Genomic DNA, 13,846 nt, shown 5'->3' on the forward strand with positions numbered 1-13,846 from the left:
ATAATGGGATCACATCATTAGGAGAATGATGTGATGGAAAAGACCCAATCCTAAGCCTAGCACAAAGATCGTGTAGTTCGTATGCTAAAGCTTTTCTAATGTCAAGTATCATTTACTTAGACCATGTGATTGTGCAACTCCCGGATACCGTAGGAATGCTTTGGGTGTACCAAACTTCACAACGTAACTGGGTGGCTATAAAGGTGCACTATGGGTATCTCTGAAAGTGTCTGTTGGGTTGGCACGAATCGAGACTGGGATTTGTCACTCCGTCTGACGGAGAGGTATCTCTGGGCCCACTCGGTAGGACATCATCATAATGTGCACAATGTGACCAAGGGGTTGATCACAGGATGATGTGTTACGGAACGAGTAAAGAGACTTGCCGGTAACGAGATTGAACAAGGTATCGGCATACCGACGATCGAATCTCGGGCAAATAACATACCGATAGACAAAGGGAATTGTATACGGGATTGATTGAATCCTTGACATCGTGGTTCATCCGATGAGATCATCGTGGAACATGTGGGAGCCAACATGGGTATCCAGATCCTGCTGTTGGTTATTGGCCGGAGAGTTGTCTCGGTCATGTCTGCATGGTTCCCGAACCCGTAGGGTCTTCACACTTAAGGTTCGATGACACTAGGGTTATAGGGAAGGTATGTACGCGGTTACCGAATGTTGTTCGGAGTCCTGGATGAGATCCCGGACGTCATGAGGAGTCCCGGAATGGTCCGGAGGTGAAGATTGATATATTGGACGAAGGGTTTTGGAGTCCGGAAGTGTTCCGGAGTTACTGGGTGATAACCAGCATGACCGAAAGGTGTTTCGGGAGCCCGGCAAGTGTTGGGGGGGCTTCATGGGCCAAGGGGAGGGGGCAAACCAGCCCACTAAGGGGCTGTGCGCCCCCCTCACCTATTCCCACATGACCAGGAGGTTTGGGGTGCCCCATCTAGGGTTCCCACCTCCTGGCTTGGGGGCCAAGTCACCCAAAGGGGAGATCCGATCTGCCCTGCCCCCCCCCCAGGGGAAACCCTAGGGCGCCTCCCCCTCTCCCTTCCCCCTGTATATAGTGGAGGTTTTGGGGCTGCCCAACACATGAGTTTTCACCTCTCCCTGGCGCAGCCCTACCTCTCTTCCTCCTCGTCTCTCGTAGTGCTTGGCGAAGCCCTGCTGGAGTACCGCGCTCCTCCACCACCACCACGCCGTCGTGCTGCTGCTGGACGGAGTCTTCCCCAACCTCTCCCTCTCTCCTTGATGGATCAAGGCATGGGAGATGTCACCGGGCTGCACGTGTGTTGAACACGGAGGTGGCGTCCGTTCGGCACTAGGATCATCGGCGATTTGGATCACGACGAGTACGACTCCATCAACCCCGTTCACTTGAACGCTTCCGCTTAGCGATCTACAAGGGTATGTAGATGCACTCCCCTTTCCCTCGTTGCTAGATTACTCCATAGATTGATCTTGGTGATGCTTAGAAAATTTTGAATTTTGGCTACGTTCCCCAACACGTACGTCTTCACGATCCGACTGATCCAAGTACCGAACGCACGACACCTCCGAGTTCAGCACACGTTCAGCTCGATGACGATCCCCGGACTCCGATCCAGCAGGGTGTCGGGGATGAGTTCGGTCAGCATGACGGCGTGGTGACGATGATGATGTTCTACCGACGCAGGGCTTCGCCTAAGCACCGCTACGATATGACCGAGGTGGAATATGGTGGAGGGGGGCACCGCACACGGCTAAGGAATGATCACGAAGATCAACTTGTGTGTCTAGAGGTGCCCCCCTCCCCTCGTATATAAAGGTGGGAGGGGGAGGTGCGGCCGGCCCCCTAGGGGTGCGTCTGGAGGAGTCCTACTCCCACCTGGAGTAGGACTCCTCCCTCTTGCCTTGGTGGAGAAGGAAAGGGGAAGGGGAAAGAGGAAAGGGGGGCGCCCCCCTTCCTTGTCCTATTCGGACTAGGGGGGAGGGGGCGCGCCGCCTGCCCTGGCCGGCCCTCCTCTTCTCCCTCATGGCCCATGTAGACCCATTAACCCCCGGGGGGGTTCCGGTAACCCTCCGGTACTCCCGTAAAATCCCGATTTCACCCGAAACGTTTCCGATATCCAAATATAGGCTTCCAATATATCAATCTTTATGTCTCGACCATTTCGAGACTCCTCATCATGTACATGATCACATCCAGGACTCCGAACAACCTTCGGTACATCAAAACTTATAAACTCATAATACAACTGTCATCATAACGTTAAGCGTGCGGACCCTACGGGTTCGAGAACTATGTAGACATGACCTAGAACTGTTTCCGGTCAATAACCAATAGCGGAACCTGGATGCTCATATTGGCTCCTACATATTCTACGAAGATCTTTATCGGTCGAACCGCATAACAACATACCTTGTTCCCTTTGTCATCGGTATGTTACTTGCCCGAGATTCGATCGTCGGTATCCAATACCTAGTTCAATCTCGTTACCGGCAAGTCTCTTTACTCGTTACATAATGCATCATCCCGCAACTAACTCATTAGTCACATTGCTTGCAAGGCTTATAGTGATGCGCATTACCGAGAGGGCCCAGAGATACCTCTCCAACAATCGGAGTGACAAATCCTAATCTCGAAATACGCCAACCCAACATGTACCTTCAGAGACACCTGTAGAGCTCCTTTATAATCACCCAGTTACGTTGTGACGTTTGGTAGCACACAAAGTGTTCCTCTGGTAAACGGGAGTTGCATAATCTCATAGTCATAGGAACATGTATAAGTCATGAAGAAAGCAATAGCAACATACTAAACGATCGGGTGCTATGCTAACAGAATGGGTCAAGTCAATCACATCATTCTCCTAATGATGTGATCCCGTTAATCAAATGACAACTCTTTTGTCCATGGCTAGGAAACTTAACCATCTTTGATTCACGAGCTAGTCAAGTAGAGGCATACTAGTGACACTATGTTTGTCTATGTATTCAGACATGTATTATGTTTCCGGCTAATGCAATTCTAGCATGAATAGTAAACATTTATCATGAAATAAGGAAATAAATAATAACTTTATTATTGCCTCTAGGGCATATTTCCTTCAGGGCCCACACCCAGGCCAGGAGGGTGCCCCCCCTACTGGGTGCGCCCCTGTCTCCTGGGCCCCCTGGTGGCCCTCCGGTGCCCATCTTCTGCCATATGAAGAGTTTTACCCTGGTAAAAATCATAAGCAAGCTCACGGGGCGAAACTCCGCCGCCATGAGGCGGAACCTTGGCGGAACCAATCTAGGGCTCTAGTGGAGCTGTTCTGTCGGGGAAACTTCCCTCCGGGAGGAGGAAATCATCATCATCATCATCACCAACGATCCTCTCATCGGGAGGGGGTCAATCTCCATCAACATCTTCACCAGCACCATCTCCTCTCAAAACCCTAGTTCATCTCTTGTATTGAGTCTTGTATCAAAACCACAAATTGGCACTTGTGGGTTGCTAGTAGTGTTGATTATTCCTTGTAGTTGATGCTAATTGGTTTACTTGGTGGAAGATCATATGTTCAGATCCTTAATGCATATTGATACGTCTCCAACATATCTATAATTTTTTATTGCTCCATGCTACTTTATCTACTGTTTTAGGCAATATTGGGCTTTATTATCCACTTTTATATTATTTTTGGGACTAACCTATTAACCGAAGGCCCAGTCCAGATTTGTTGTTTTATGCCTATTTCAGTGTTTCGAGGAAAAGGAATATCAGACGGAGTCAAAACGGAACGAAATCAACTGGAGAAGTTATTTTTGGAAGGAAAGCAACCCAGGGAACTTGGAGTGCACGTCAGGGGAGATACGGGCTGCCCACGAGGGTGGGGGCGCGCCCCCCTGCCTCGTGAGCACCCCGGAGGTCCACCGACGTACCCCTTGCACCCATATATACCTAGGTACCCCAAAACTTCCAGAACAGAAGATAGATCGGGAGTTCCACTGCCGCAAGCCTCTGTAGCCACCAAAAACCAATCGGGACCCTGTTCCGGCACCCTGCTGGAGGGGGATCCCACCACCGGTGGCCATCTTCATCATCCCGAGCTATCCATGACGAGGAGGGAGTAGTTCACCCTCGGGGCTGAGGGTATGTACCAGTAGCTATGTGTTTGATCTGTCTCTCTCGTGTTCTCTCTCGTGTTCCCTCTATGGCACGATCTTGATGTATCCCGAGCTTTTCTATTGTAGTTTGATCTTATGATGTTTCTCCCCCTCTACTCTCTTGTGATGAATTGAGTTTCCCCTTTGAAGTTATCTTATCGGATTGTGTCTTTATGAGAACACTTGATGTATGTCTTACCGTGATTATCTGTGGTGACAATGGGATATCTTGTGCCACTTGATGTATGTTTTGGTGATCAACTTGCGGGTTTCGTGACATTGGGAACCTATGCATAGAGGTTGGCACACGTTCTTGACTCTCCGGCAGTAGCTTTGGGACACTCTTTGAAGTACTTTTATGTTGGTTGGATGAATCTGAGATTGTGTGATGCATATCGTATAATCATGCCTACGGATACTTGAGGTGACAATGGAGTATCTAGGTGACATTAGGGTTTTGGTTGATTTGTGTCTTGAGGTGTTATTCTACTACGAACTCTTTTGTAGATCGATCCGAACGAATAGCTTTGAGGTGGTTTCGTACCCTACCATAATCTCTACGTTTGTTCTCTGCTATTAGTGGCTTCGGAGTGACTCTTTGTTGCATGTTGAGGGCTTGTTATATGATCTATCTATGTTATTATTATTGAGAGAACTTGCACTAGTGAAAGTATGAACCCTAGGCCTTGTTTCCTATCATTGCAATACCGTTTACGCTCACTTTTATCGCTTGTTACCTTGCTGTTTTTATTATTTCAGATTACAAAAACCTATATCTACTATCTATTTTGCACTTGTATCTTCATCTCTTCGCCGAACTAGTGCACCTATACAATTTGCCATTGTATTGGGTGTGTTGGGGACACAAGAGACTCTTTGTTATTTGGTTGCAGGGTTGCTTGAGAGAGACCATCTTCATCCTACGCCTCCTACGGATTGATAAACCTTAGGTCATCCACTTGAGGGAAATTTGCTACTGTCCTACAAACCTGTGCACTTGCAGGCCCAACAACGTCTACAAGAAGATGGTTGTGTAGTAGACATCACATATTAATACTCCTCTGATCATGAACATGAATATGCTTTGTGAGTAGTTACGTTTGTTCCCGAGGACATGGGTGAAGTCTTGCTATTAGTAGTCATGTGAATTTGGTATTCGTTTGATATTTTGATGAGATGTATGTTGTCTCTCCTCTAGTGGTGTTATGTGAACGTCGACTACATGACACTTCACCATTATTTGGGCCTAGAGGAAGTCATTGGGAAGTAGTAAGTAGATGATAGGTTGCTAGAGTGACAGAAGCTTAAACCCTAGTTTATGCGTTGCTTTGTAAGGGGCTAATTTGGATCCACTAGTTTCATGCTATGGTTAGGTTTACCTTAATACTTCTTTTGTAGTTGTGGATGCTTGCAATAGGGGTTAATCATAAGTGGGATGCTTGTTCAAGAAAGGGCAGTACCCAAGCACCGGTCCACTCACATATCAAATTATCAAAGTACCGAACGCGAATCATATGAGCGTGATGAAAACTAGCTTGACGATAATTCCCATGTGTCCTCGGGAGCGCTTTTCTCATTATAAGAAATTGTCCAGGCTTGTCCTTTGCTACAAAAAGGATTGGACCACCTTGCTGCACCTTATTTACTTTCATTGCTTGTTACCCGCTACAAATTATCTTATCACAAAACTATCTGTTACCTACAATTTCAGTGCTTGCAGAGAATACCTTACTGAAAACCGCTTGTCATTTCCTTCTGCTCCTTGTTGGGTTCGACACTCTTACTTATCGAAAGGACTATGATAGATCCCCTATACTTGTGGGTCATCATGGCTACATCATGACTTCCCAATGTCAAACCGTGCATGCCCAGATTGCAATGGCTACCAGGCAAATATGTAAGTGCAGTATACTACCCATCAACAAAATCTATGTACCAATTAATTATCAACTTGTGTCTTCGGGTGATAACGTGCCAATGTCAGTATGCATACTAGTAGATATAGACAAAAGGTTTTTGCCAGCCTTTGTTTCCCTCAAGAAGGTTTTTTCTCTTAAGAAACATGAAAGCAAAGTGCATTAGCCATGGACACCTAGGATTTCTGGGTGATGTGCAATCAGACGACAAGAACTAGGTTTGAGCAGGGTAAAGGGACATGAAAGGATGCACGCACATAAACTAAAATTCTGCTAACCAGAAAATTCCGCTATAATATCAATGATCTACTAAATATGACAAGACCATGAAATGTCAATGCGCTTCCAAACTTCCATAAAAGAATAATGTTCTGCCGACCATCATTTTGCTAAGTTGCACATTAACAATTCAACAAAGTTTAAACTGTTTTGCTAAGTTGCACAAGAGAAACCACAATGATAGGTTTCCAGCTGAGACAATACATGGGAAGGAGAAACTAAAACATCATGGTAACAGGCTAACCACCAACACATGGCACCATTATTGATGACCCTTTAGAGAAACATAAATCTGCAGACAAACATCATGACCGAGCTCACATCTTAGTCCCAATCGATGGATGGAACCTACCCAAACAAGACAAGGCACAATAAGTTTGCTTCAAAGATTTACCCAGATGACGTAAACGAAAATTTCAAATATCCTGAATAGTACTTTGATGTAGAAGAAATAAACTACATCCTAAGCAAAATTAGGTAATAGTTTAGCCTTGTGAGGCAACTCTACGATAAATATGACCATTCAGAGAGGCCTCAAGACCCAAGAGCGCTTTAGGCTTGAAACAAGTTGGAACCCATGCAATTTGACTACGGATCTCTGATAATCATACCGACAACATGCTTGGACAACAGTAAAAATAGCGAGGCAAAGGCGGTCCTTGCTGGATGGATGTAGAGCACTATAGTGTGCATTCTACCCACTATGAATTCTTACAAAATGTATTCTACCAAATGGAATACGAGAGAAGAGCTAAGCTGGATTTTAAGAGATGCTATTTTCACCAATAACTAAAAAAAAGGAAAATTGTAAATTCGTGAACCGAAAATGATAAAAGGTAAGAGAATAAAAAACTTGCATGTATGGTACAAATTTATAGGCACATCAGAAATGTGTGCTAACTACTGTACTGTCACCAGAAATTACTAAATAATAAGTTGTGTGAAATTTGACATTGTTTTACACTCCATCGGCATGCAAACCCACAATATGGATGGATGTCAATGGTTTGTCATACATTCTAATTGATGTGTAATTACAACGGACCAGTTAGAGCAAGTAGGTAGGGATACCAAATATGGATGGAGGTAACTTACAATCTAAGTGTGATCATGACACTTGATGCTAATCTGCTCAGGAAGTATGCCACATGTCCTCAAGACGTCCAAAATCTTGTGAACACCGTTATCAACTTTTCTACATTTAATGTTGACAACCAAATGAGGGGGACACACAAATGATTACCTGGATCCTTCTCCTCCTACAAAGTTCTACAAGATGCAGAAATTCATTGCGACAAAAAGTCATACAAGATAAAACCTTCATAAGACATCAACATATTTGAATCAAATACCTCAGGGAAATCGATCTTAAGAGTGAGCTTCTCAAGATTTGGAGAGTGTTCGAGAATGCAAACTAGGTCAGCAGCCGTAAACCAATCATTAAGTTTCAGAGTCTTTAATTTGTCAAATTTAGGGCACCATTCCAAATCTCGTTTGAAGATAGGCTGGACAAATTGCATATGAACAAAAAACAATTCAGACTCTAACACAATATATTAGGAAATACAGTTGGGTACTCCAATTACAAAATTAGGGAAAAGGAAAACTACACCATAGGCCCTAAACTATCACATTTTATTTAATTAGGAAATCATGTTAGTAATATATTGATTTAAGGTCCACCTGGTGAAGATAGAGTTAGCAATATGTGGAGATGAAAATAAACAACTTGACTATATGCAACACTAACAATGGATATAGATACTATAGGTACAAGAGAAACCACGAGTGGTAACTAGCAAATAATAGTAGGAGTAAGATAGTGGAAAGTATACCAATTTAGGCGTAGCAATCAATTTCAGATCAACAACATTGGATAATCCATTGAGAAGCAGACACTTCTTGTGAGAACATCCACCACATTTACGGTCACTATGACAGAAATTGTAACACCTATTGCCAAGCAGAATAGATGCTTTTTCCAGCAATGGCATCTCTTCAAGGGAAGAAGTCAAGCACTGAAAACTACCTAGTTCCAGTGAGATAAGGCGCCGGGCAGTAATAGGAATGTGGTTATCCTCGGAGAAGGTACAATGCCCAATTAACCACAGATGCTTTAGTGAATTAGAACATATCTTCCCTGCGTCAACGTAGCATCTTTCTATTGTTAGCTCCTCTAATACTGGGTAGCCTGAGAAATCTACTGAGGAACCTACGAGGTCAAGGAATCGAAATTCTATGATCCTCAAGTGGCGGGAGATGAGAGGTGAATCATTGACTAGTAATGGTTCATATAAAATATCACTAGCACAAATCGAGAGCTTCTCAACCCGGCACTTTAGAGCGTACTCGACCAATGGCTTGGCTTCTGTGAAATTGATATAGTCCTCATCACTGTAGGGATTGATCTGGCAGTTGGTCAGAGATGCATCCCCCCTAAGATGGATTATCAGCTTCACCAATTTATTGAAACGCTCGCGACTAAAACTTGACCAGTTCTCAAAGATGAAGCGCAAGCTGGTTTTATGCCTCCAGAGGTCACGCCACTGGGTACCGAGCACGCAAGTCTGTAGGGCTTCATCCCCTGGCAGAAGGGAAAGGATGTGCTCGAGCACATCGTCGGAGAGGACGCAGAAAGGATCCGTGCCTGTGTCAACAGCCTTTTTGTGCATTTCGTCGAACAGGTGGCGGGTTCTGCGGGTGCAGGAACGAAATCAACAGAAACACGAGGAAAGTGGAAACCACAAAGTCGATTGGGGTATTGGAGACAAAGAAAAAGATTGCAGCATCACCTGAGCATGACTCCTGGACAGGTCGAAGCTCTGGCCGCTGCCGGCCGCGGGGAAGAACAAGGAGGGGAAGACGCTTCTTCCCATCCCATCCCTACGGTATTTAAACCACGAGGGTTCGGAGCAATCCCTAGATCTCGATTCCCCATGCGTCATTATTGCCCCGCTCATTTATTTATTTTTAGGACAGTAAAACCGCACCGCTTTCCTGCCCTCTCACGCACTATGCAGTTATGGCCGTCCATTCTTTTGATCCGGTCGTTTCTAGTCATCGGATCCAGTCGTTTCTAGTCAAGCTGTCCTAATGGGCTGCTGCTCTAGAGGCTAAAAGCGATCCTTCTAGTTAATTGGGCCTGCACTCTCGCGCGAAGCCCACTCCAGCCTTGGAGAAAATAGAACTAGCGAAGCGGGCCTCCTCCCCTTCGCTCGACCTCCACTCGTCTGTTCATCTATTCCTGCAGCCACCACCCGAACGAGAAAGGCCAGGGATGAGGCTAGCGACGGCGATGCGCGGCGTGGAGGCGACGGGTCAAGGCACGTCGTCGACTCCGTCCCCCGTGCCGGCGACCGCCTCCCAGCCGCCGCTCCTTCTTCCTCTGCTCCAGCCTCCGACGTTCCCCTCCCCACACGTCGCAAAGGAGGTGAGTGTTCACACTTCACACTCACCCGCTCGGTCCTTGCCTATAGCCATCACATGTGGAGCCAGTGATGGGTTCATCGGCGGGCACGATGTGGGAGGAGGATCGACTTGGGATCTGCCAACATCCAGTAAGCGAGGACCAGAGAAATCCCCTTTGCTAGATGATACTCCAATATTGATCTAGATGATCTCCCCGATTTGGCAATGTCGCATTCAACCTCTTGGTTTGCTAATTTCACTCCGCTCCGGATGCACCACATGCTATGGCGAGTGACAGAGACCACTTTCGGCCAAGCTCGCCACAACTTTGTCAGCTCCTGATGATTACAGTAACAACATGTATCACAATTGTAGTAAGATGTGCTTTCGCAGACGATGACACATGTATGAATTATGAAATGTGTTTTGACCAGGACAAAATAGCGATGCCTAATTTGTCCCGGATATAATATACATATCAGTTTGTAGCCAATCATTTTATTTTTATAATATAAGAATGAAAAAGATGTGATAACTCCTGGGTCTCTACACCCTCTTTGAACAGTAAATCTAAAAAAGTAGAAAAAAATATCCAAAAAACCTGAAACTTTGCGACATCATATATGGTCAAACTTTGTAGGTTCTTGCAAGTTTTCGTCAAAATATCATGTAGAGCTCCTCAAATATCACGAGTTTCAGATTTCAGTGCCAAAAGTACTCAAAACTTCAAGCATTGAAATATTTTTATTGTGTAGAGATCCTCGAATGTTTTTTGGCATGAAAACTTGCAAGCACCTATAAAGTTCGATCATATTTGATGATGAAAACTTGCAAAGCCCACGTACCATCCTCTAATCCCTTCCCACATTCCTTTTTATATGCCAAGAAACCCCCTCCCCCTCCCACTCCCATCCCATCAATCCTCGGACTTCTCGTCGCCATTGATTTTGCAGCCGACCGTGTCATCCCTGTCCCCGGCTCGCCCTCGATGGCCACATCACGGCCCGTCGTGCCATCTCCTTCTTTGGCTTGGTGCTCCTCAGCACCATCTTCAAATTGACCGAAACACCAAAGGCTTTTCAAGCAACTCAAGATAAGCAAAAACATAAATCAAAATCTAAGTTTTGACTCGGTTAATATCACCCTATTCAAATAGCAGTTTACTTACTCTCTAAGAAAACACAAATAGTACAAAAGTTTTCACCAATTTTGTAGCAATCCTTTTATCCCCAGCAAGAAGTACCATTTGTCCTTCTTTCCTATTCGGACGATGTCGAGTTAGATGTGGTGTCGGCACCAACGGAGGTGATGATATCATTTGCCCTTCTTTCCGTATTGGCATGCAAGGCTACATGCCAGTAAGAGGTACCGGTGATAGATGCAAGGCATCAACGGTGAGCGCTAGGTCGGGGTTAAGGGTAGGAGTATTTATAGAGATGACATTAACTTAAATGACATCCACTAAAAAAGATACCGGTGGCACCAATGAAGGTGACGATATCATTAGCCTTTCTTTGCATATTTGCATGAAATTTCTGCTAACATGCATCAACATTTTGGTAGTCAAATATGTGGGCAAATCTTGATTCAAACGATGTTGCTTCCCTGCTCTTGTGCAACATTATGCTCAATGATGATTTGTACAATACGTCTATCAATTCGCTTGTGATAATGCACCTATTCTGAACAAATGTACCTCAATTGGCATCTACTCCCTCTGTTTTTAAATACAAGTCATTTTAGAGATTTCAATGTGGTCTATATAGAGAGCAAAATGAGTGAATCTACATTTTAAAATAGGTTTATTAGCTTAAAAACGTTTTTATATTATGAGACGAAGCGAGTAGTTCTTATTTAAATCTCTAAAAAAGACTTGCACTTAAGAAGGGAGGGAGTGCGTCAGTGCACCATAATTTGAATTACTAATAGTTTGTCAAATGTTTCTAGTATCTGACTAAATGACGAGTCGATCATTGGACTCAAGCCGCGCCATAGCCATCGATCATGGTTATTCATACATGATACAACTATTGGAGATGCCCTCAGCAATACGGTTTGAGTCCATGAGTTCATTCTGCAGGGACTTTTACTTCATTTATTCTAGCATAGCAGATACAGCACAGCAGCACGTTCCTGAGATCAGATCAGTGGTACGCGGCGGGTGCGAGGCGCGGGCGCACGACGGCCCTGAGCGGCACCTTCTTCTGCAGCGCGAGGCCGAACTCCTCCTCCATGTCCATCCCGGCCCCCTCCGGCACCGGCATCTCCCAGTCGAAGGCGTGCACCAGCGCGCCCAGCATGTGGTGCACCAGGGCCACCCCCATCCGCGCGCCCGCGCAAATCCTCCTTCCGGCGCCGAACGGGATGAGCTCGAAGTGGCTCCCCAGGGGCTCCACCTTGCTCCCCTCCTCCGTCGTGAACCTGTCGGGGTCGAACCTCGCCGGCTCCGGCCACGCCGCGGGGTCCCGGCCGATGGCCCAGATGTTGACGAGCAGCCTCGTGCCCTTCGGAACGTGGTACCCCTGCACCGTGCATGGCTCGGTGGAGAGGCGGGGCAGGCTGAGCGGCGTCGACGGGTGCAGGCGGAACGTCTCCTTGCAGATGGCGCGGAGGTAGGGGAGGCGCGGGACGTCGGATTCCTCGAGGAGGCGGTCTCGGCCCACCACGCCGTCCATCTCTGCCTGTGCTTGCCGGAGGATCGCCGGGTTCGCCAGCATCTCCGCCAGCGCCCACTCGATGGTGCTCGACGACGTGTCCGTCCCCGCCGTGAACAGGTTCTGCATGCACGCGATGCATGTGCCATGTGTCATGAGTGCATATGCATGTCTGGTTATTTACAGCGAGGGATCGAGAATGGCGTACGTTAAGTAGAGCTTTGATGTTGAGGTCTGTGACGCCGTCCTCCCCGGCACCGGCATCGCCACGACAGGCGATCAGCCGGTCGACAAGGTCCGGATGGCGGCCGTGCTGCCTGTCACTGTGGGCCACGGCCGCCTCATGTTCGGACAGCAGCCGGCTCCAGACCCTGTCGAGCCTCGCCGACAGCCGGCGCATCCTCCGGCCGAGCCCCTGCAGGTCCATCCACGCGACGGCCGGCAGGAAGTCGCCGAGGTTCACCAGCCCGGCAGTGGTCATCAGCTCAACCACCATCTCCTTGAACTCCCTCGCCTCCTCGCCCCCGGCCTCGTCCAGCACCCGCCGGCCCACCACCGCCTGCCCGATCATGTTGGCCATCGCGCAGAACAGGAACTCCGGCACCTCCACCGCCGTGCCCGCGCCCCGCCGGCTCATGGCGCGGACCATGCGGGCGACCTCCTCGCGGCGCGCGCCGGCCCAGTCGGCGAGCGCCTGGGGGCCGAGCAGGCCGAGGCTGCACTCCCGGCGCAGGCGGCGCCACCTGGGGCCGTAGGGCGCGAAGACGAGGTCCTGGGCGCCGTACGCGAGCACCGTGGGCGCCACGTCGTCGGCAGGCCGGTCGAGGAAGCTGCCGCCGTGGTCCCTGAGGAAAAGGCGCGCCGCGTCCGGCGTGGAGGCCACCACGACGCCCTGCCTGCCGAGGGTCAGGTGCATGATCGGTCCGTGCAGCCTGGCCAGAGCGGCGAGCGCCCGGTGCGGCGCCCGGCCCAGCAGCGGCAGCGCGCCGACCACCGGGTAGCCTCTCGGGCCGGGAGGCAGCGGCAGCGGCGACGCGCGCTTGGTCCGGAGGATGGTGCGCGTGAGGTAGTGGAGAAGGACGCAGAGGATCGCTAGGACTAGGAGCTCTTGAAACATGGTGGTGTTAGTAGCACTTCCCGACTCCATAGTCGTCGATCTCGTGTCGTGCTGCACTGCTGTGCTGATCGATCGACGTGCAGACAAGAAGTGAAGGATTTTATAGGGCAAATTGGAGTGTGCGAATCCCTGGTAAAATCTACCATTCCTAGACGACTTTGGTCAATCGATCTACCGTTCCCTGTCGATCGTGGCCATGCATGCCGGCAATCTAGCTACCATTCCCTGTGGTGGCCATGCATGCCGGCAATCTACCATTCCCTCTTGAAATAGCCAGAATTAATTCCAAGTACCACAGTGACCGGCCGTGTCAGAGTCGAATTAGTTAGATAGAA

The 13,846-nt window shown here is 48.0% G+C and overlaps 1 protein-coding gene across 1 annotated transcript; it reads right to left on the reverse strand.

Moving 5' to 3' along the window:
* Nucleotides 1-11,695: 11,695 nt before the first annotated feature.
* Nucleotides 11,696-13,569, reverse strand: LOC119324825 (flavonoid 3',5'-hydroxylase 1-like). Its single transcript, XM_037598593.1, has 2 exons — nt 12,603-13,569; nt 11,696-12,517 (listed from the first exon to the last, which is right to left on the reverse strand). The coding sequence occupies exons 1-2, from the start codon at nt 13,539-13,541 to the stop codon at nt 11,885-11,887; spliced, it is 1,572 nt and encodes a 523-aa protein (XP_037454490.1). The 5' UTR covers nt 13,542-13,569; the 3' UTR covers nt 11,696-11,884.
* Between the last annotated feature and the right edge of the window lie 277 nt (nt 13,570-13,846).

This window comes from Triticum dicoccoides, chromosome 6B (genome assembly GCF_002162155.2).
Source record: "Triticum dicoccoides isolate Atlit2015 ecotype Zavitan chromosome 6B, WEW_v2.0, whole genome shotgun sequence".
Lineage (NCBI taxonomy): Eukaryota > Viridiplantae > Streptophyta > Magnoliopsida > Poales > Poaceae > Triticum > Triticum dicoccoides.

Excerpts from the sequence above, each read along its gene's own strand:
- LOC119324825 (XM_037598593.1), bottom strand. The coding sequence starts at position 13,541 with ATGGAGTCGGGAAGTGCTACTAACACCACCATGTTTCAAGAGCTCCTA. Across the intron at positions 12,518-12,602 it reads ACATCAAAGCTCTACTTAAC|AACCTGTTCACGGCGGGGAC; the intron begins GTACGCCATTCT and ends GCGTGCATGCAG.